Source organism: Oryx dammah, unplaced genomic scaffold (assembly GCF_014754425.2).
Source record: "Oryx dammah isolate SB20612 unplaced genomic scaffold, SCBI_Odam_1.1 HiC_scaffold_12, whole genome shotgun sequence".
NCBI lineage: Eukaryota > Metazoa > Chordata > Mammalia > Artiodactyla > Bovidae > Oryx > Oryx dammah.
In genome coordinates this window covers 16,657,743-16,680,191 of record NW_024070196.1, presented here as the reverse complement: position 1 = coordinate 16,680,191, position 22,449 = coordinate 16,657,743, and the positions used below count along the sequence as shown (strand labels likewise).

Genomic DNA, 22,449 nt, shown 5'->3' with positions numbered 1-22,449 from the left:
TCCTGCATCGCAGGCAGATTCTTTACTGTCTGCACCACCAGGGAAGCCTGGATATAGTGCTATCAATAACTCAGAATATCTGAGACACTCTCCAAGCAATGGAAGGATTTCGCCTGCTTGCTGGGCCATTTCATTTTAAGAGGGCAGTGTCTCCCAAATCAACGGCGTGTATCATGCCTGGGCTGAGTGCTCCCAGCAGCAATGTATCTGTAGTCTAAACTGATGAACTCTCTCACAGGCAGCTTGTACATCTCCAGATCCTCCACACACTCATGGCCAAGGCACCAGACACAGGACAGAAAAGTCTGGGAGTCTGGCCCCGAGTGGGCTTTCTTAGGTTGGCAAATGCTTTCGATCGAGGAGGAATGTTATCATAAAAATAAAAAAAAATCTAGTGGCTTGTGGATTGTCTGGTTGTCATTTGGGAAATTTGATGAAAGCATGTGCGTATCACAAAGATCTCTGCTCTTCAGAACAGTTGCTCCTCTCTGGAAGCCTTGATTGAGCTGGTGAGCTGGAGGGCACAGAAACAAGGAGGGGATGAGACTCCACGGACCTGGCACAATCTGAACTATCGAGATGAGTAGGGAGAGCAGTATCACTGTCTGCAAATGTTTCATTTTGTATAGAAGTAATTCACCATGGCTGAAATATTTCCTGAAGGGCAGAGAATAGTGAGGTCTAAAATCTTACCCGGTTGGCTGCTTCTGTTGTCTGCCACAATGGAAGAGGCTCACGAATCAAAGCAGTCATCTTCCCAGGGCTAATGGGGATCTTATGGGTACCAAGGGACATCATTCTCGTTGCTCATTCCAGCCGGCATATTTATCCACAGTCAAGGGGAGCTACTTTGACAGTTCAGGCCTTGATGCAAGTCAAAAAAGCAGAGGAGGCTATTCACTCTTGTCCTTTCTAATCAACGCTGGAATGCTTTCTCTAGAGGTGTTTATTTCTGGATGCACCGGTACATTTTGCAGTCACATTAAAACCTGGAGATTGCAGCTTTGCAAATGTAGCAAAATGTAGTTGCCCATTTGGAACAGAAATGGGATGTTCGTGCCAAGCCTTCCTTTTGCTCTCAGTTGCCTTGACCCAGAGGTTCAAAATTGAGTTCTCTGGAAAAGTCATGAATACTCTCTCTCTTTAAATTTTTATTGGAGGATAGTTGATTAACAATGTTGTGTTAACTTCAGGTGTATAGCAAAGTGAATTGGTTATACAAATATCTACTCTTTTTTTTTTTTTTTTTTAGATTCTTTTCTCATATAGGCCATTACAGAGCACTGAGTAGAGTTCTCCCTGGTGGTCTGGGGGTTAAGACGGCACTTTCACAGCAAGGGCGCATGGGTCTGATCCTTGGTTGGGGAACCAAGGTGGTACTAGTGGTAAAGAATTGCCTACCAAAGCAGGAGACATGGGTTTGATCCCTGGGTTGAGAAGATCCCCTGAAGGAGGGCATGGCAACCCACTCCAGCATTCTTGCCTGGAGAATCCCTTGGACAGAGGAGCCTGGCAGTCTATATTCCCTAGGGTCACAAAGAGCTGGACATGACTGAAATGACCTAGCCTGCACATGGGGAACTAAGATCCTAGTGTGGCCTAAAAAAAAAAAAAGTCACTCTCTCTTGTGTTTGTATTCAGCTTGTGGTTGAAGCAAGTCTAGAGGCATTTATAACGTTTGAATGTAGATATTTTGATGCTTCCTCTATGGCTCCCAAAATAATAAACATAAAACTTGAAAAAAGTTAAGAATGAACATCTTTTCTGGCCTCATTTTAAGAGAATGTGCTTTAAGGAATGAAGACTCCCTAGAGAGGTTCCTATTGAGTTCCTCAAAGAAGAGAAAGCAGATCCTTCCAGAAATTATGAAGCACAAGTCTCTGAATGAACTCTTTGGAGTTTTATCCACAATTAGTGTGTCATCTGTGTTCCTGTGGAGCCCTCCGTGCTTACAGTGATAGCTGTTAAATACATTTGCTGAAAATGACTTTTTGCTGGGGTGCAGTTTCAGCTTTGCTGTAACAATTACTTTTTGTATCATGAGTATATTTTGAAGAGTATGTGTGTATGGGTTTTTTTTTTTTTCCTGAAGAGGTTGACTTATCTCTTATTTCTCTGCAAAGGAACTGTAGTTGAGTTCCTGTGTGTGTGTGTGTGTGTGTGTGTGTGTGTGTGTGTTAGCTGCTCAGTCGTGTCCGACTTTTTGCAACCCCATGGACTGTAGCCCACCGGGTTCCTCTGTCCGTGGGATTCTCCAGGCAAGAATACTGGACTGGGTTTCCATGCCCTCCTCCAGGAAATCTTTCGGATCCAGGGATCAAACCCGGGTCTCCCATATCAGCTAGAAAGGTGCCCTCTGGTGAAGCCCATGGAGACATTTAGGGACTAACTGTTCTGCACTTGTGGGACTCCTCCTGCCTCAGTTCCTACTGAAGAGCTACTGGCAACAAAGAACTCTGAGACAGCCTTTCCCACCTCCCCCAGCTCCTGGACCCCCCATACCACTGCTGGATGGAGTAGATGTGAAGGGCACCTGTTCAATGACTGGGGACCTCATCACCCAGTTAATGACAGAAACAAGGGGAGAGAGGGAGAGAAACACGGGTAAATTGGAAAAGAGCTTGTCCAAGGAGCGAGCATTGATTCGCTGAATCCCACTCCTCTAGAAGGGGTGGGGAGGGGCTACTGCCCAGGACCACGCCCACTGAGGGGTTCCTGTAAGAGAAACCCCACCCCCTCTAACACAAGGAGACTCTGCACTCTGCTTCATGTAGGTGGGACTCAGGGAGAACAAACTCAGGCCTTAGAGAAGCTAAAGCTTCTCTTCTTCAGGGACTTCCCTGGTGGTCCAGTGGTTAAGACTCTGAGCTTACTGTAGGGGACTTGGGTTCAATCCCTGATCAGGGATCTAAGATCCCACATGCCTTGTGGCACAGCCAAAAGGTTAAAAAATGAAAGAAAACAGACTGTGGACGCAGGTCTCCTGCCTGCCTGGAGTCTGGAGGGAGGAGGCTGATGGCCTGTGTGGGGTCAGAGGCTGGGAACAGCGCTGTGCTGGAGAGGGCTGTCAGGACAGAGGATGTGTGAGGTCCCAGAGGTGACCACGTCAGGGTGAGAGCACTGGGCTCAGCTGGGACAGTCAGAGATTGAGCAGACAGAGGCCAGACATGCAGGCGTTGCAGGAGGCCTTGTGGGTGAGCAGTGGAGGCCCATCTGTCCAGTGATGGGTCTTACAAGGGGAAAGGTCAATCCTTTTGTCCACGTTTGGGACATAAAGGGACTCTTGTAACTGTCGGTTACCCACAGGTGAGCAGAAAATTCCTGCTGGAACTTTCCTTCCCAGGCAGGGTCTATTATACCAGCTCCATATAGCAGGAAGTTTCCCAGAGGAAACCCACACCATGTTTCAATTCAGCTGGTGGAGTCTGAACCTGTTAGCCTATATAAGGATTCACGTGGATTACTTCCTTCCGTGAGGTCTGAAGACCAGGTCTGACCAAACCCATTACGTCATGTGCTCGTCAGAACATGCAGGGGTGAATCTAGGAGAAATGGACACTGTCCATCTCCTCCCTTTCTAGCTCCCAGCTCCCTCCACCCCTCTACCCTCCACCTGCCACCCTAGGGGTGACTGCTGGTTCCTTCTAGCTTGAGTTGGAAGGAGTGGCAAGTGGGTAATGATCTGGAGGCAGCTAGAAGACGCCTGTTATGATTCAATACAAGAAATGGATGATGATGTCAGCAACTTCGTTGAAAAAGGGAAGGTCTTAGACCCTCTTGAGAAGTGTGGAGTGATGTGGGATGTTTTGGAGGAGTGATAGAGTCCTCTTTTCTGTGTGTCTTTCTCTAGCTCCTGTCTGGAGTCTCTAAACACACCAGGTCATTTGCTTAGCTGTTCTCCTTTGGTCCTAAGGAACGTTTTCCCCTGCTGAAGCCAATCCAAGAAGCTACAGGCTGGGCTTGGAGAGTCAGAAAGCAGAGTATGGTGCAAACAGGAAAGCAGATAAAGATTGGTGAGTGGGGACTTTTCTGGCGGTCCAGTGGTTAAGAATCTGCCTGCTAATGAAGGGGACACCGGTTCGATCCCTAGTTCAGGAAGATTCCACACGCCACGGAGCAACTAAGCCCATGGGCCACAAGTACTGAGCCTGTGCTCTAGAGCCAGGGAACTGCAGCTACCGAAGCCTGCGTACCCTAAAGCCCATGCTCCTCGACAAGAGAGGCCACCACAAAGAGAAGCCCGCGCATAGCAACGGAGACCCGGCACAGCCAAAAATAAAAGTGAGTCAATCAATTAATCAAAAAAAAAAGACCGGTGAGTGACATTTGTGCATGCATACAAATGACTCGCTGCATCAAAGTGGAAGAGAAACTGTGATTTGGTGCTGCCGTGTGAGGTGATAAAAGCGGAAATGCCAGAAACATTAACAAGATGCATAGGAGAATGTCCTTCTCTCAAATGTCAGACTGGCAACCAGGCTGGATTTCCTTTCCTCTGTAAATGTTTTTCTTCTTTTTCTTTTCCTGGGAACTGAAGGTGATCCTTTACTGCCACATTTTCCCATTTTTACTCTAAAGGCAATCTGTTCTACGCTGTTCCCCCGAGGGCTGCAATGACTTCTACGTATATTTGATCCGACTCTACACCAACATTGTTTGTCAGGAAAGGAAGGATGGAGGTAGTGATGAGAAGCCAAATTGAAACTAAACACATTTTTGAACTTTCAGAGATTTAGAAAAACAGAGGAAGAGAGTAAAAAAAAAAATGAAGTGAGTACCATGTTCATTTTCTTCCCTTTCTCATCCTGTGAACATAGCTAGCCACGCTCCTCAAGAGTCAGCTGGCCCTGAGAATTCCAGCTCCACCTGTCCCTAGCTTATGACCTCAGGCCAGTTACTTTAATCTCTCGGTGCTGCTATTTCTGCATCAGTAAAATGAGGTTAAAAATAATATTTACCTCATAGAGTTGTTGTAAGCTAATACACGTAGATAATGTAAAAGGATGCCTGGTACAGAGTTGGTGTTAGGTATTTGTTAGCTACTGTTACTTCTTCATTTTCTGTACTTTTCTAGTAAGTTTCTGGATCGTTAGCGATGTGAGGTAGGAAAGGATAAGAGAGAAAAAAGGTCAGGTCCAACCTCCAGTGGGTTACTTGTGGTCTGTCGCAATATCACAGGCCCATATCCCCTCCTTTCACCATCTGTGTTTTTTTTGATAGCGTTAGGGAGTTGGTTACGATAACATGGATGAGAGCTTCCATCCTTCTGCTCATTTATTCATGCATCTGTGTCTGGTCCTTTATTGATTATGCAACTTAGGGCACTATGCAATGTGCAATCTGTATAGAGGAGAGAATTTTCCCTTAAGGAATCTACAGCCATTTAGTTAGTGGTATAAATCACTAACATCTAATCAGGCTCCCAAGGGAGGTGATCCACACTGTTGTACACCAGAAACCAACACATCATTGTAAAGCAATTGTCCTCCAATTAAAAAATCTAATCAGAAAAATTGTGTTTGGAATATTCTGTAAAATCCCAATAAATAAAACTAATCAGAAATGGTCTAAAATATCATATGATATCAACTATATGTGGGATGTAAAAAATGACGCACACAAAAAATAAACAAATGACACAAATGAACTTATTTACAAAAGAGAAATAGACTCAAAGATATAGAATACAAACTTATAGTTACCAAAGGGGAAAATGAGGATAAACTGGGATTAACAGATACACATTGTGTGTGCCTGTGTGTGTGTGTGTGTGTGTGTGTGTGTGTGTGTGTGTTTGTGTGTGACTCTTTGCAACCCCATGGACTGTAGCCCAGGCAAGAATACTGGAGAGGATTGCCATTTCCTTCTCCAGGGGACCTACCCAACCCAGAGATCGAACCCACGTCTCTTGCATTAGCAGGAAGATTCTTTACCACTGCACTGCCTATGAAGCCCAACAGATTACACATTAGTATGTATAAAACACATAAACAACAAGGAACTAATATATATCACAGGGAACTATATTTAATATCTTGTAATACTCTATAATGGAAAAGAATCTGAAAAAGAATATATATATATATATATATATATATGTAGTGATAAAACTGAATCACTTTGCAGTATACCTAAAGTATTATAACATTATAAATCAGCTATACTTCAATTAAAAAAAGAAATGGCCTAGGAAAATATTTTGTGAGAACAATTCAGTTTCTGCACTAAGCAGCTGATGTCTTTAGCCATATTGACATATGGCATTGGTCTTCAGACTACAGATGTGGTCTCTTGTCTCTTCATCTTTACCAAGACCTTCCTTTGAGATTACCTGGCATTTTTCCTTCTGTTGTGAACATAAGCTCCCTGTTCAAGCTTAGATCAAACATTTTTCACTTCGAGTCATTCAGTGAATAGATACTGAATGCCTGGTATGAACCTAAATACTCTGAGTCCGTTTTAGTCAAAACCGTTGGAGATTATGAATTATCTGGATACAGACTTTAATTTCCTACTTCATTTTTGGTTGTATTTTCACTCACAAACTATGCCTTTTCATTTGACATCTGGGCTTTACTGAGATAAAGTATGTGGCCACTTTTCAAAATCAGGAATCTAACAGATGACACACTTTCTCTTGAAAGTCAATCAATTATTTCACTGCAAGAAATAGAATCCATTTTTAATTTGATTATTTTTATGGACTCAAAAGGGATTCCCAGTTGGTATAGTGGTAAAGAATCTGCCTGCTGATGCAGGAGGGACAGGAGACACGGGTTTGATTCCTGGGCTGGGAAGATTCCCTGGAAGAGGAAATGGTAACCTACTTCAGTATTCCTGCCTGGAGAATTCCAAGGGCCGAGGAGCCTGGTGGGCTACAGTCCATGGGGTTGCAGAGTTGGACACAACTAACTGAGTGCTGCATAGCCTCAGCACGGGCTCAAAAAAGGCTCATGTGTTAAGTGTTTTTGAACTGCTAGCAAAATTTTATCAGGTCTTCCAATATATCATACTTCACTTAGACCACTAACGGTGGTATGCTTGTTGGTAACTGAGCATGTCCAATAAACGGAAAATTATGGGGTAATGTTGTACTTTGCAAAGAGAATTTAATGTTTGATCTGAGTCAGTCACTTACTTACTCCTCTGTTCAATTTTCATATGGTGAAAACCAGAAGTTTATCATGGTTAAGATTAAATGACCTTTAAAGTTCTTCAGTTCAGTTCAGTCGCTCAGTCATGTCCGACTCTTTGCGACCCCATGAATCGCAGCACGCCAGGCCTCCCTGTCCATCACCAACTCCTGGAGTTCACTCAGACTCACGTCCATCGAGTCAGTGATGCCATCCAGCCATCTCATCCTCTGTCATCCCCTTCTCCTCCTGGCCCCAATCCCTCCCAGCATCAGAGTCTTTTCCAGTGAGTCAACTCTTCGCATGAGGTGGCCAAAGTACTGGAGTTTCAGCTTTAGCATCATTCCTTCCAAAGAAATCTCAGGGCTGATCTCCTTCAGAATGGACTGATTGGATCTCCTTGCAGTCCAAGAGACTCTCAAGAGTCTTCTCCAACACCACAGTTCAAAAGCATCAATTCTTCGACACTCAGCTTTCTTCACAGTCCAACTCTCACATCCATACATGACCACAGGAAAAACCATAGCCTTGACAAGACAGACCTTAGTAGGCAAAGTAATGTCTCTGCTTTTGAATATACTATCTAGGTTGGTCATAACTTTTCTTCCAAGGAGTAAGCGTCTTTTAATTTCATGGCTGCAGTCACCATCTGCAGTGATTTTGGAGCCCAAACAAATAAAGCCTGACACTGTTTCCACTGTTTCCCCATCTGTTTCCCATGAAGTGATGGGACCAGATGCCATGATCTTCGTTTTCTGAATGTTGAACTTTAAGCCAACTTTTTCACTCTCTACTTTCACTTTCATCAAGAGGCTTTTTAGCTCCTCTTCACTTTCTGCCATAAGGGTGGTATCATCTGCATATCTGAGGTTATTGATATTTCTCCTGGCAATCTTGATTCCAGCCTGTGCTTCTTCCAGCCCAGCGTTTCTCATGATGTACTCTGCATAGAAGTTAAATAAGCAGGGTGACAATATACAGCCTTGATGTACTCCTTTTCCTATTTGGAACCAGTCTGTTGTTCCATGTCCAGTTCTAACTGCTACTTCCTGACCTGCATGCAGATTTCTCAAGAGGCAGGTCAGGTGGTCTGGTATTCCCATCTCTTTCAGAATTTTCCACAGTTCATTGTGATCCACAGAGTCAAAGGCTTTGGCATAGTCAATAAAGCAGAAATAGATGTTTTTCTGGAACTCTCTTGCTTTTTCGATGATCTAGCGGATATTGGCAATTTGATCTCTGGTTCCTCTGCCTTTTCTAAAACCAGCTTGAACATCAGGAAGTTCACGGTTCACATATTGCTGAAGCCTGGCCTGGAGAATTTTGAGCATTACTTTACTAGCATGTGAGATGAGTGCAATTGTGCAGTAGTCTGAGCATTCTTCGGCATTGCCTTTCTTTGGGATTGGAATGAAAATTGACCTTTTCCAGTCCTGTGGCCACTGCTGAGTTTTCCAAATTTGCTGGCATATTGAGTGCAGCACTTTCACAGCATCATCTTTCAGGATTTGAAACAGCTCCACTGGAATTCCATCACATCCACTAGCTTTCTTCGTAGTGATGCTTTCTAAGGCCCATTTGACTTCACATTCCAGGATGTCTGGCTCTAGGTGAGTGATCACACCATTGTGATTATCTTGGTCTTGAGGATCTTTTTTGTATAGTTCTTCCGTGTATTCTTGCCACCTCTTCTTAATATCTTCTGCTTCTGTTAGGTCCAGACCATTTCTGTCCTTTATCAACCCCATCTTTGCATGAAATGTTCCCTTGGTATCTCTAATTTTCTTGAAGAGATCTCTAGTCTTTCCCATTCTATTGTTTTCCTCTATTTCTTTGCATTGATCGCTGAAGAAGGCTTTCTTATCTCTTCTTGCTATTCTTTGCAACTCTGCATTCAGATGCTTATATCTTTCCTTTTCTCCTTTGCTTTTCGCTTCTCTTCTTTTCACAGCTATTTGTAAGACCTCCCCAGACAGCCATTTTGCTTTTTTGCATTTCTTTTCCATGGAGATGGTCTTGATCTCTGTCTCCTGTACAATGTCACGAACCTCCGTCCATAGTTTATCAGGCACTCTATCTATCAGATCTAGTGCCTTAAATCTATTTCTCACCTCCACTGTTTAATCATAAGGGATTTGATTTAGGTCATACCTGAATGGTCTAGTGGTTTTCCCTACTTTCTTCAATTTAAGTCTGAATTTGGCAATAAGGAGTTCATGATCTGAGCCACAGTCAGAGAGTCTAAGCCACAGTTATTAGATCCCTGAATTACTAGGATTCTAAATCTGTGTTCTTCAGTATGTAGCCGGTGGCCACACATAGCTTCTGAGCACTTGAAATGGAGCTAGTCTAAACTGAGATGTGCTCTAAGTATAAAATACACACCAGGTTTTGAAGAGTTAGTATAAAATAAAGTATGTGAGACAGTTTGGCTACATTGGGTTAAATAAAAATTTTATTAAAATCAATCCCACCAACTTGTTTTTATTTAGTATAGTTACAAAAATGCAAAACTGCTTCTGTACCATGTTAGACTGTCAAAACAAAGGGATCATAATCTATCTTTAGGGACTTCTTAATGTGTAATGGTTAATGCTTCAGTATTGAGATCCTCATGCCTCTAAAAGTCAAGTCAAAGCTCATATCTACCCAAAACTAATATACCCTGCATGGCAGATATTTACCACCTAGTAACTCTTTTAAAAAAAAAAATTATTTGTGTGCATATTGTCTTAGTTGAAACATGTGGATCTTTTAGTTGCTGCCTACAGGATCTTTTGTTGTGCTGTGGGAACTCTTACTTGTGGCATGTGGGATCTCGTTCCTTGACCAAGGATGGAACTGGTGCCCCCTGCATTAGGAGTGCAGAGTCTTAGCCACTGGACTACCAGGGGAGTCCCATCACCCAGTAACTCTTAGTTACTCTCCATGGGGTCCATGCAGTCCATGGGGTTGCAAACAGTCAGATACGACTGAGCGACTGAACTAAACTCTCTGTTGAGGTCTTGTGAAAGTTCTGTGGTTGCAATAATGAATGTTCACCCCTATGCTTATTGTCTCGACTATATCAAAAGATTATCAGGAAAGACACCAAAATGTTAACAGTGATCATTTCTGGGTAGTGGGGTATTGATTCATTTTTTCATTTTTTTCATTATCTTTCAGGCTTTCAACAAACAATGAGGGCTGTTATGCTTCTTCATCAGAAAAATGTATCTTTAAATTTCAGTGTGAATGAGCTCTTGAAGTGTATAAACACCTTGAATATGTAAAAAAGAGGTCAACTTAAGAGGAAATATTTCAACATGCTTTCATCTGCTTTGCTCCATTTCCAAATTTTCTATAGCGAATAGGCTGCTTCTACCAAGGGAAAAAGTACACCTCATTTAAAAATGCACTATCCACCTACCCTTTTAACCTTAAACCTAAGTTAATTTGAATGATGATTTCCTTAGAACTGACACTTCTATCTCTGCTGTATTAGACTGTAGAAGAAACACTTGGGGTTTTAGCTTCAGTCATATGCCAGAATAGCTATTTAAATATTTTTATACCTTACCGTCCACCAGAACACCATTTAGTTTGAGTCTGTGCAGGAGATGGGGAGGAAGCTCCAAGGATAGCTGAATATGTCACCATGTAAGTGGTTTAGGTTTTACTGCAAGAAGACCCATGTAAAGGGGTGCCATTTGCATGAGTCTTGCAGCCAGAGTGAGGATAACACTCCTATGTGCTGTCCAGACCAGCTCAGACTGCCACGGACGTGCACACTCAGGAGGGCTCTAGCTTCGGTACACACACACACACACGCACGCACGCACGCACGCACGCACGCGTCACGTGTGGTGGACGCATCCTAGTCCCACTACCCACCCGCTGCAGTTGCTTTTCTCTCTTGCCTTCCACTCTCAGAGGTCAGACCCACTGCACAGCTTGCTTCCGGTACTACGGGGTGTGTGCAGGGCTGTGGTATCCGTGTGTGGGTGAGCAAGACCCACGCCAGCTCTGCTGTCTGCCCTGCTGCCTCAGGAGTGAGCTGGGCTTCTCAAGGACTGCCAGGTGTGACGGGTTAGCCTGGCAACGTTCTACTCATTTAACTGTTTTTCTTTCTTCTTGAAGACAAGTGCCTCTTTCCAGTTCTCACGAGGCAGCAGCCTTTGGGAATAAGGGCACTTGGTGTGTGCACGGCAGAACTTACTGTTGGTGGTGAAGATGATCTCTCCCTCCTGAGGGGCGGGATCTGGGTCCTGGACGACCTGCAGGGCTCCCACAGTCCGGACAGCAGGGTCCAAAGTGACCGAGCTTTCGTTTACGGTCGTGTCACTTGCGCCTGTGATCTGGTTGGTGGGCGGACCTCCCAGAGATCCCTCGTAGTCGGTGGGCAAGTCGTCCAGGCAGTCGGCGTTGGGCTGACAGGAGCAGAAAAGGACCTGTTCTTAGTGGACATCATCAAGTCAGGGATGAGACGTCTACAGCCTCAATATTTTGTCCTGCCGGAAACTAAGTCTTTTACTGTTTCTTCCTGAATCACTTTATTTAAAGACATTCCACAATATAGTTCCTGTAATTAACATGAAAACATCTTCCAAAATTTTCTTTCCAAATTCTCTGTTTAGATCTAGAGACAAGGTTTTAATTCCAGGAGTAGTAATATCCATACATGAATAAAATTAGTTAAGGGGAATAATATGACATTTATTTATAATAATATAGCTCTTCCTTTATATATATAGTGTTTACTTCTCATAATAGGAAGCAGATGACAGCCTGATAATTTGCCCCAAAGACCCATATGTTGTTTGCAAATGAACTAATGGCATGAGAGGAGAGACAGAATAAGACTCATCGTGAATTATTTAGCAGAGATACACACATATACACAAACAAACACACACACAAAAGCACAAGTATTTGTTGTTAACATAAGCCAAAAAACTAGCTGGAGAAAAAAGTCCTATTTGTAGAACATACAATTGATCACATATTTATCAAATTCTCTATATTAAAATCTTAAAATTATAAGACAAGGGTGAGACCACTCAGTGTAATTACCTGCTCACTCCAGGACTCTTGCCCCCCTAGTCCTTCACAGCTCCGCTTGAAACAGATAGAAATGGGGGGCTCCCTATTTGATAAAGCAGCCTGTGTTAACTATTTTCTTATTGGGCTATCTTACAGCCTTACTCTGGTTTTAGTTCTGCTGGCTGAAGTGGTATTGAATATATGACTATCTCCTCCACGAGCAGCTTTTGAAAAATTATTTTCAATTGTTCTGCCCCTGCCCAAACTCATAGAAATTATTTTTAAAAGCTGGGGGGTGGAGAGATATGATCTTGAGAAGTAGTAGGAATAACTACTTATCATTTTTTTTTTTTTTGCGTCAGTCTGAACAGCAACGTTGCCTTGAGTGATGATGATGACACAGCTTTGAATCCTTAAAGGCTTAGGTAAGGGGAACCCTGCGTTGACACAACGCTGATTGAATTAACATCACAAAGACCAGATTGGGTGTAAAGTTCAAAGCAAAAATCTACAACTCATGGACTCACTGGGAGCACAAAGCAAGGAATTCGACCTGCTAGACTCCTGTGCTGGATTTCCATTCTGAAACCACGTCTCCTGAGCTCCAAACCTGCGTTTTTAGCAGTTGGCTGGGAATCTCCATCATCCCACAAAACCCTCAAATTCAGCTTATTCCCTCTCCCCTGAGTTCTCTTTTCTTTCTGTTTTCTCCATTTCCATTGGCAGTGAGTCAATTCATTGAAATTCGAGCGGTCAAAAGTCAACTCACAGAATTGACCTACTGAGATGACTCGACACGAGCAGGGATGTTCTGAACACTTTTCACCCCATTACCAGTCTCCCCATTTCCCTGCAGTTTCTTGCCCAGTATGCTCCATTCTCCACTTTCTCACCAGAGTACTTAAGAAAAACCATAGGTATGATTTTTTTTTAATCCCCTAAAGAATGAATGATAAGCTCCTTACTATAGCAAACAGGCAGTGTACAGTCTGGCCCCAGCCTACTTTTCTGGCCTTACTTTTAGCCTTTGGAATATCCCCTATTTCAGTGCCTTAGCACATGCTGTTCCTCTACTCAGGATGACGTTTGTCCCAACCATCCCCTTCCCCTTGCCCATGCCAAGGGTCAAGCTTACCCTGGTGAACTTCTACTCACCCCTCAAATCCCAGGCCAAAATGCCTCTTTACTGAGTGGTGCTCCCTCCCAAGTAGTCACCTTTGCTACTGTAAGTTTTCACACTTCTCCAACTCTCTTGAACTCATTTGTTACTGTGTTTGTCTCACTCTACTAGTCTACAAGCTTTTTTTTAATTCCAATTTTATGGAGATATAATTGGCATGGAATATTGTATTAAATTTGTACAACGATTTGATACACGTACATATTGCAAAATGATCACCACAATAAGTTTAGTTAATATCCACTACCTCACACAGTTACAAATTTTTTATTTCTTCTGATGAGAACTTTTAGGATCTACTTTCTTAGCAACTTTAAAAAATACAACACAGTGTTGTGAACTATGGTCACCAAGCTGAACATTATATCCCCAGGTATTATTTTATAACTGGAGGTTTATATTTCCTGACACCCTCACCCAATTTCACCACCCGCCCCCCCAACCTCTGGCAATCACCAGTCTGTTTTCTGTTTTTATTCCACACGGATTCCACATACAAGTGAAACATAAGCTTCTTAAAGTGACTCAACTACATTGATCTTGAATTCTAAGCCCTCACATGAAGTGAAGTGAAGTGAACTCGCTCAGTCGTGTCTGACTCTTTGCAACCCCGTGGACTGTAGCCGGCCAGGCTCCTCTATCCATGGGATTCTCCAGGCAAGAGAACTGGAGTGGGTTGCCATTTCCTTCTCCAGGGGATCTTCCCAACCCAGGGATCGAACCCAGGTCTCCTGCACTGCAGGCAGATGCTTTATCCTCTGAGCCACCAGGGAGTTCCCACACATAGCCCTCACATAATGCCTGACAATTATTAAGTGCTTGATAAATGTCAATTGGGAAATTTTATGTAAGTCTTAGTTTATTGCTCCGAAAACTTGGGAATATTAGTATCTGCCCAGATTTAGATCAATGAAGGGAAGATTTGAGAAAATACTTAAAAAACTCAATTTTTGTGCAAAGCTAAAGTATACCTTTGAAGGGTAGCAGAATGTGCAACCCCAAAATATGCTACTTTGGCAAAAGGATTGTTTTACATAGACACAATTGAGAAGTAGGTAAAGAAAGGTTCTCCCCACCTCTTGCCTAAAAGCAGGACATAAATTTGTAAGGGTGTCTCTCTCTTCTACTAGGAAGAGGACATTCTCATCATCAGCTGCTGGGTGATTTTGACACCAAAATGGAACATACAACAAACCTGACTGACATGCCCTTATCAGCCATTGGTTCCCCCATATACTTAACTTTCCACAATTTGCTGTCCTAGAAACTCAAAGTCCTTTCCTTTTGTCTCATCACTTCTCTAAAAATTTCTTGCTCTTTTTTTTTTTTGTTTTTTGGCTGTGTGGCATGGCATGTGATGGAATCCATGCCCCGTGCATGGGAAGGGTGGAGTCTTAATCACTGGACTGCAGGGAAGTCCCTATTGCTGCTTTTTGAAAATGCTATATAAGCTGAAGTTCTAACCAGCTCTGTGAGTCACTCATTACCAAGTGCTCTTGTGGCTACTCATGGCTCATATACTGTTTGATTTTCTCTTGCTATCTGTCATTTACAAATCTCATTTATAGGGACCAGCTGGCAAAACTAGAAGAAAAAAATGACTTTTTTCCCTCCCCTATTCTATGTAAAGATGTTCGTGAGCATGTCCAATTGTGTGGGGGTAGCAGGGAGGAGTTCCTGGTAAGGATGCTATGCTGGTTGTCTTCCAGCCATAAATGTCTGAATGTGGCCACAGACGTAATAACAACTGATATATTTTTCAAAATGTTGACTTTGCTTGTTGATCACGTTCCTGCTTTCTTTCTTTCTTTCTATGAAATTATTTTTATTAATTTTGATGCAGCATGTTCACTTTTACTTTGTGGGCTAGGAGGAATAGTGTTATGTTTTTAAGAGAAGGGAGTAGAGGAAAAGAGAAACAGTGGATTAACTCAGGGAGACTGTTAGCGTGAGCAGGCATGAATAATTTGGCTTAGCTATACTATTAATATTTAACAGACCAACCTTACAGAACCTCACGGTTTATATCCACTCAAAATGGTTCATCAAAATAGAGTAATATTTTGAAAAGAAAACCACTTTATACACCACTAAGAGAAATTACAGTCATAATGTTTAGTAGAGGTGTCAAAAGCCATCTGTAAGTGAACAGCATATAGGTATTCAAATTCAGGTGAGCAGGGAAACTCCTCAAATAAACCAACTGCTAAATAGTTAGGGACTAGTGAATACACCAACTCCATGGGATTTTCTATTCATTAACAATCATCCTAGTCATACCAGGATAATAGTGACGGGAGACCGTGCTTGCTGGGATAAAAAAGGCCTGTGTTATGTGGTGCCTTATAAGAGTGCTTAGTGATGTGTTCAGTCATTCTGCAAAGACACCCCTAAACCTTACTGGAGAGAAAGGAGGATGAAGCACTTGAATGTAGATAAAGGGATGAAAATGCTCTGACAATAAAGGACTCCCCCACCCACCCCTTTCAGTTCAGTCTTTTATTTCTCGTGGCAAAATATAATGGGAAAAGATACCATTGTGATGGGAATTTCACAATCCATGAGCCTCGCTCTCATTCTTTAGCTCGTTTTAGAGAAACCTTTTACAAAAATGAAAATGTCCCCAGCCCTAAGCTTTCCACTTATATTTATTTGCCTTAGCGCACAAGCAGGCACAAGATTACTCAGTTAAAAACAATAGAAGACAGACCAAAATCAAACACAAAGCCCTGTATTTGGACAATCTAGTGGATCAGGATTATAGCCAAGTCTTTGGTGAATGGACATTCCTCAAAGGAGAATCAGGGTGAATTTCATAAACACCCCTCTGTGACTGGCAGCCTTCCCACTCTGAAGGCCTACAAAGCCACAAACACTTACTGAGCTCTAAGCACGTGTAAGGGATCCAGAGATGAAGGATAAACAGGCACCAATTATCAGAGAGGCTGACAGGCTCTTTTCAATTTTCTTTGATGAGGAAGAAATGGAGCAAAAGGAGTTTAAAAAAAATTATAAAACAACTTCTTTGAGCTGCATGAAAAGGGTTTCAGTTAGCTATAGGAAGTTTTTCCTAATTGAGAAGGCTGTGAGCCTGTCCATTTACACAGTGAGTTCTAAGAATGGACTGAAAACATCCTCTCTTTGGTATAATGTAAGCATGGTGCTACCATGCTTAAAGGTTTGGAGAACAGTATCCCAAATTGGTCCCTGATCCAGACTTCAGTACCATCCTCCAGGACAAAGCACCAGGGAGGCATGGGGGCAGCCATATGCCTCAGGGCTTCATGAGAGGCAGCCTGCATGCCTGCCTTCTTCTTCACAGAGGACGTTCTGTTCTCTGGGGCCAGCTTGGGTGGTGTCATGTTCCTGTTTGACTGGCCTTTAAGAATCCTTGGCAAAATCCAAAGATGCTACTGACTTTTACTTTTTCGCAAGTGTGCTGAGTAAAATCCTATCCAGACTGGACAAGAAACAAACTATGGCCAGGATGCCCGACTGCTAAAAGTTAAAATGTTATTCGTTTCTGGAAAGAAGCCCAAAGGCCACCCAATAATTCCCTTTTAAAAAACAATGATTAGCTGTATTCTTGAGGCATTTATGATTCTCAGATATTTACAAGGTCTGCAGAAGTAATACTTTCCCAGAAAAAGTCTGAAGTGGAATGCTATTTAGTATAAACTGTAAACACTGGCGGTGGTTTGGTTTCATTGTCCTGACCAAGAAGCCCTCGGGTTGAAACCTGGGAGCTTTGGAGATATCCTTAAGCAACAAGAAGTAGGTTAAACGATGTGACTGTCTACCTTTAACTGCGAACATGTTAAAGATTTTAGAACCCAAAGACACACATACACGCATGTAAGTACAGACATACAAACATTTCCCTCCTCCCTGGTAAAAACCAGTTAGAGCCAGATACGTGAAACATGCAAACAGCGAGTTAAATTTTCTACATCATTAGTATCTGATAGAGATGCTGGGTGTTTTTCTCAGAGTTCATGTTCACTGTCATTGATTTTCACCTTGAATTTATTATGCATTGACAACACTGGTCTGAAAATTTAATGCATTGCCTTTTAAAACCTAGCTCAAAGCTACAGTCACACAAGTTGATTTGTGTTTGGTGTACTGACTGTAAGAAAGAATAATCAGCATACAGCTGGCAGAGGCAGCTGGTACAGGGCAGAAAATTCAGCCAATCCATGACCTCATGGTGATTCAGGTGTGCCCTGAGAAACAGTCACTCTGATCTTCCTAGGATAATTAGCCTTTTGGCATTAAATAAAGCCTTTGATATCTGAGCTGATCCTTTTCTTCTTCAGTGACATCTTGGGACTTTAAAAATTCTATTTCTTCTCTGCCATGAGTCGTGAGGAGTGACAAGAGGGAGGCTGCAGCAAAGCGGAGGGGGTGAGGGGGAAAGAAGAAGGTCTCTGTATCCTGCTGGTCCAGCTTCTCTTAGACGGCACCTATGCTGTTTTCACATGTCTCTGCAGCCCTGGGGTCTGGTGGCCTGGCTTGCTTCCCGCCCTCGTGACAGCAGCTGGTGTCTCACCAACCACCAGCCCATGGCCTTCACTTGATACGATCCCGGAAAAGTCCTTCCCTGGAGCATCAAGCCAGCCTGCTGGGGGATGTTGTGTGCACTGGGTGAGAGACTAAGTCTGATAAAACCTATAACCGAGGGCGCCAGCTTGATGGGAGTGCGGGAATTGAGGGCTTCTGGCTCTGGTTTTCTGCTCTCTCAAGCTCTCGCAGAGATGTGAGTTTAGCAGAGGCCACCGAGCCAGATGCCCAGAGACTGACCTCTCTGCCCCTGTCTGGAAGAGCTTGTCTCCTCTGGAAGCTGGGCGATGGTGGGGACAGCGTGGCGGCTGGGTCTGCCTGATGATGGTGCACGTAAATGACAAGAAGAGTGTCATCAGTGTCGCCCTGGCCTCTGCTGGTGACTGACCTGCTGTCACCCACTGCAGCCCGGAGGAGGAGCCTGTGAGCTGCTCAGGCAACAACATCTCGACTCACAGACAAAACAACAAACACGGTGGGAGGGTCACGATGTTCTCAGATGGAGACAAAGGGAGAGGAGAACTGTGTCCAGATGTGGGAAATTGCTCCCAGGGCCTCATCACGTGACACCACTGCTCTGGGGTCGAGGGGACACAGACAACCCAGGGTGCTGTTTTCTCCCTGCTGAGTGGGAAATGTGGAGAGACAGACACGACGAGGCTGTAGGCTGTACTGTGCTTACCGGGATCCCTAGGGCTTTAAGAATGTTCATCTTGCACATGGGACAGGTACGATGGTCTAGAAGCCAGGGGTCAACACAGGACTTGTGGAAAAGATGCCTGCAATGAGAACCATACATCTTAGCGTGGCGGTAACTGCGGAGAGCACCGCGTCCACTCCAGCCCGGAGACTTGTCCAAAATCATGCACCGCTCAGCGGCAGAGCCAAGACTCTGGGACCTCCATCTCCGAACACCCGGGCCGATAAAGCTTTCTGTTACATCCTATGGTCATACAGTCAGCATCTGTCTGGCTCCCGGGAGGGTCGTCTACAAACTGCAGCCAAGACTTCCAAGTTTCAGAAAAGACAGAGAACGTAGAAACAGAGAGACGTTTCTGGATAGATAGACCCTTGCATGGAAAGAAGGCAAATGGGAGAAACTTGCACAGACCCTTCTGGGCTAACTTGACCGTGGCCACTTTTAAATCAATCCCAGACGTCTTGTCTGACCGTCAGGAGAAAACCACAAAACAGAGCCTCATTTCCACTGATATTCGGGTGACTCACAAAGGGCAGAAGAGCTCTTGGAAGCAATTCACAGCCCAGGTGAGATTTTAAGCTGTTATGACTGGTGGCTGTTAGGTCAGAAACCAGGTGAGTGGTACTGCAAGCTTTACTGTTCAGCCTCAAGTGCCCACCTTCAGGAGCCTTCCTCTGTGTGGCAGGATAAGGGGGTGGCTTTTAGTAGGTAGGGGGGCAGAGGCTCCTAACTTCCTCTCAACTTGGCTCATAGAAGCCCACTCAGAGATATCAGGGGCTGCTCGAGTCAGAAGCTTGTCTTCTCACGGAAGTCTCACAAGACTCCAGACCACAGGCAGTAGTCAGAATTTCCTGCCTGGAGCAAGAAGAGAGAGAACCGTCCATGTTAAGTATGCGGGCATCCTTAGCACACGCCACCCATGCCTGACTCCTCAACCTTGCACCATTCCTGGAATCCTTCCACACGCTTCCCTCACTCTGGTGTTCTATTGTTCTAACGATTCTAAGAGTTTTGTGTTGGAAGTCTTTAGGCTCAAACACAAAGGACCTCTCAAATCAGAGAAGAAGCACCACTTCTGAAAGTGACATGGAGAAGAACCCATGTGCCAAGGCTGGGACTGGCAGTGGACAGGAAATGATCAAACTGGGGATTAGGAAACAGAGAGGAGCCTCCTGGATGTGCCCTGTGTTGCCAGGTGATTGTTTAGATGCCCTACAGATTCCCTGATTAGAAGAAAATACATCACATTCACTCATTCCTTTATCCATGCATCCATCTGACAAGTAGTATCTGCTAAGAACTGTGTCCTTGCTGGGAAGTCTGCACGATAGTGATTTGGTTTCTTTCCTTTGGGAATGTAACAGGAGAGGCAGACACTAGTAAGAGAGAAATAAGCTACTTCATGATGACAGTACTATATACCTCATTAGAAGGACATGGTGTTAGCAAGGGGTTGGGGGAGCTTGTAACTGGAGATGGGCCCTAGCTTGGATGCACAGAGAAGGTTTCCCTGATGACGTGCTGAAGCTCAGAAGGTTTACACAGACATGGTCCACATGAAGGGGATGGGGGAGGAAGAAGGGTCTTCTAGGCAAAATGACTGGCTTGTACAGATGCCCCGACCTGGGCATAGGAAGACCGCCTGTCCCAGTGCAGCAGTGGGACGAAGGGGCTGATGCTCGACAAAGCATCCTGTCCCCCCCACCCCTGGGTTCGATCCCTGGGTTGGGAAGATCCTGTGGAGAAGGGCATGGCTACCCACTCCAGTGTTCTGGCCTGGAGAATTTAATGGACAGAGGAGCCTGGCAGGCTACAGTCCATGGGGTTGCAAAGAGTCAGACAGGACTGAGTGACTAACACATTTACACTTTCTGTAACCCCTCACCCCAAAGCAATGATCAACCTCTCTACGTGCAGGCTCTACATTGAGAAAACAAGTTCCTAATCTAAATGTGCTCACTCACTGGTGGTGTTCCTGGTAAAATGGCAAATATTCTGGTCTCTCTGACGGTCCCTGGGAGGGCAGGCTCTGTGGGGTTTCCTGCACATATGCTGCAGACAGAAAGGCAGCAGGGCCAGTTAGCTGTTTTAAGTCCCCAAGTCTCATCTGCCTCGTCTGTAAGATGAAGATGCCCCTATTCCTCCCTGAGTCTGCCAGGCACAGGAGCCAGTACTTACCACCCTAGGTGATTTCTCGCGCTGCACTGGTCATTCTTCCATCTCCTCTGGGAGGGTCAGTTTTATGTGTCAGCTTGGTTTGGCTATAGTATCAGTTATTCAGTCAAACACTGAGGGTATTCTGCAGACAGGATTCATACCTACAATCTGACTTTATATACAGTAAGTCCCCTACATAGGAGCCTTCCAGATGCGAACTTTTTCAAAGATGAGGAAGTGCATTCCATCCATGTCAGGGGTGAGTGAAATCGCAGACTGCCCTCCATTTGCGTTAGCTGAGTACCTAGGCTGGCTTCGTTGGACTTAACGAACAAATTGGACTTAACAAATGGGCTCTTGGAACAGAACTCGTTTGTATGTAGAGGATTGATTTACTGTAAAGGAGATTATTCTAAATAATCCAGGTGGGCCTGAGCAATCAGTTGAAGAGCCTTGCTGCTGCTGCTGCTAAGTTGCTTCAGTCGTGTCCGACTCTGTGCGATCCCATAGACAGCAGCCCACCAGGCTCAGCCTTAAGACCAAACAAAACTGGTTTCCCCGAGGAGGGAAAAACTGCCTCAAGATGGCAGCATCAGCCCCTGCTCAGCGTTTCCAGCCAGTAGACCTGGCCTTCAGATTTCAGGCTTACCAGGCCTATAATCAGAAAAGCCAATTCCTTGAGAATATATAGTGGGCTATAGTGGCCATCTGGAGAACTCTGACTGGTACATCCTAAAATGAGACTGTAAGCTCTCTGAGAGCACAAACTTTTCATTTGCCTAATTCCCTGTTAGAGCCCCAGCAACTAGACTAGATTTTGGCACACAGATGATGCTCCAGAAATATTTCCTACATGAATGGATATTTATCTAAAGGCTGGCACTGCTCACTGCCTGCTCACGGCCATCAAGTCCATGAACGCGTTCTTTCTAAACCTTTTCCACCTTCCTTGCCTCTTTTCTTCTCGCTATGCTGCCCCCTCATTCATGATCTCATTAACTCTCTTTCTGGATTGTTGTAATAACATCAGAACTGCTCCCCATGCCACCAGTCTTTCCCTGTTCTTTTCATCCCACTCATCCTTGCCAGATTTATCTTCCTAAAATAAAGTGTTAGCGACGTCACCCTCTTGTTCGTTCTGTTCTGAGCTAGGAGCTGGGTATTGAGATGAATAAGACAAGGTCTCTTCCATAGTGCTTCAGAGGTTCCCTGGGAGTTGCAACAGAAAAGGTCATTGAAAGGCCACTCTCTGGGATCCACTGTTTTCTGGCTGTTTGATCTTAGGCAAGCCTTAACTCTCCAAGACTTTAATCCTTTTCCCAATCAAATTTTATTTTATAGGTATGGAGTTTGTGAGTGATCGAGTCTGTGTGTGTGTGTGTGTGTGTGTGTATGAAAGAGAGAGGAAATAAATAATGCCCATGAAGCTTAAACCGTAAAGTCCTGGCCCTCTTTAATTGAAAGCTACCATTCATCCTGTTAATACCACCATTACATCTTGTTTTTAGATATTATGTTATCACTCTGATTTCTACTTTAAACTTTCTAATGCTAAAAGCAAGTAACTGCAACTTAAAAAAAAAATCAAAGGGAGAACTAAGGGCAACAAAAACAGTGCTGAAATGATACATAGGGTGATCATGACTATATTCTTATAACTGGGGTTGCAAAACAGTTTTTTTCCTCTCATATGG

At 44.0% G+C, this 22,449-nt stretch overlaps 1 protein-coding gene across 1 annotated transcript in view; it reads right to left on the bottom strand.

Annotated features, from left to right (window-relative positions):
• The window catches only part of RNF150 (ring finger protein 150), a 280,841-nt gene that overhangs the window by 44,536 nt on the left and 213,856 nt on the right, over nt 1–22,449 (bottom strand). The window contains exons 5-6 of the mRNA XM_040250469.1: nt 18,581–18,677; nt 11,332–11,542 (exon numbers count right to left, since the gene is read on the bottom strand). Coding sequence (XP_040106403.1) covers nt 11,332–11,542; nt 18,581–18,677 — 308 coding nt within the window. The remainder of the gene's footprint in view (nt 1–11,331; nt 11,543–18,580; nt 18,678–22,449) is intronic.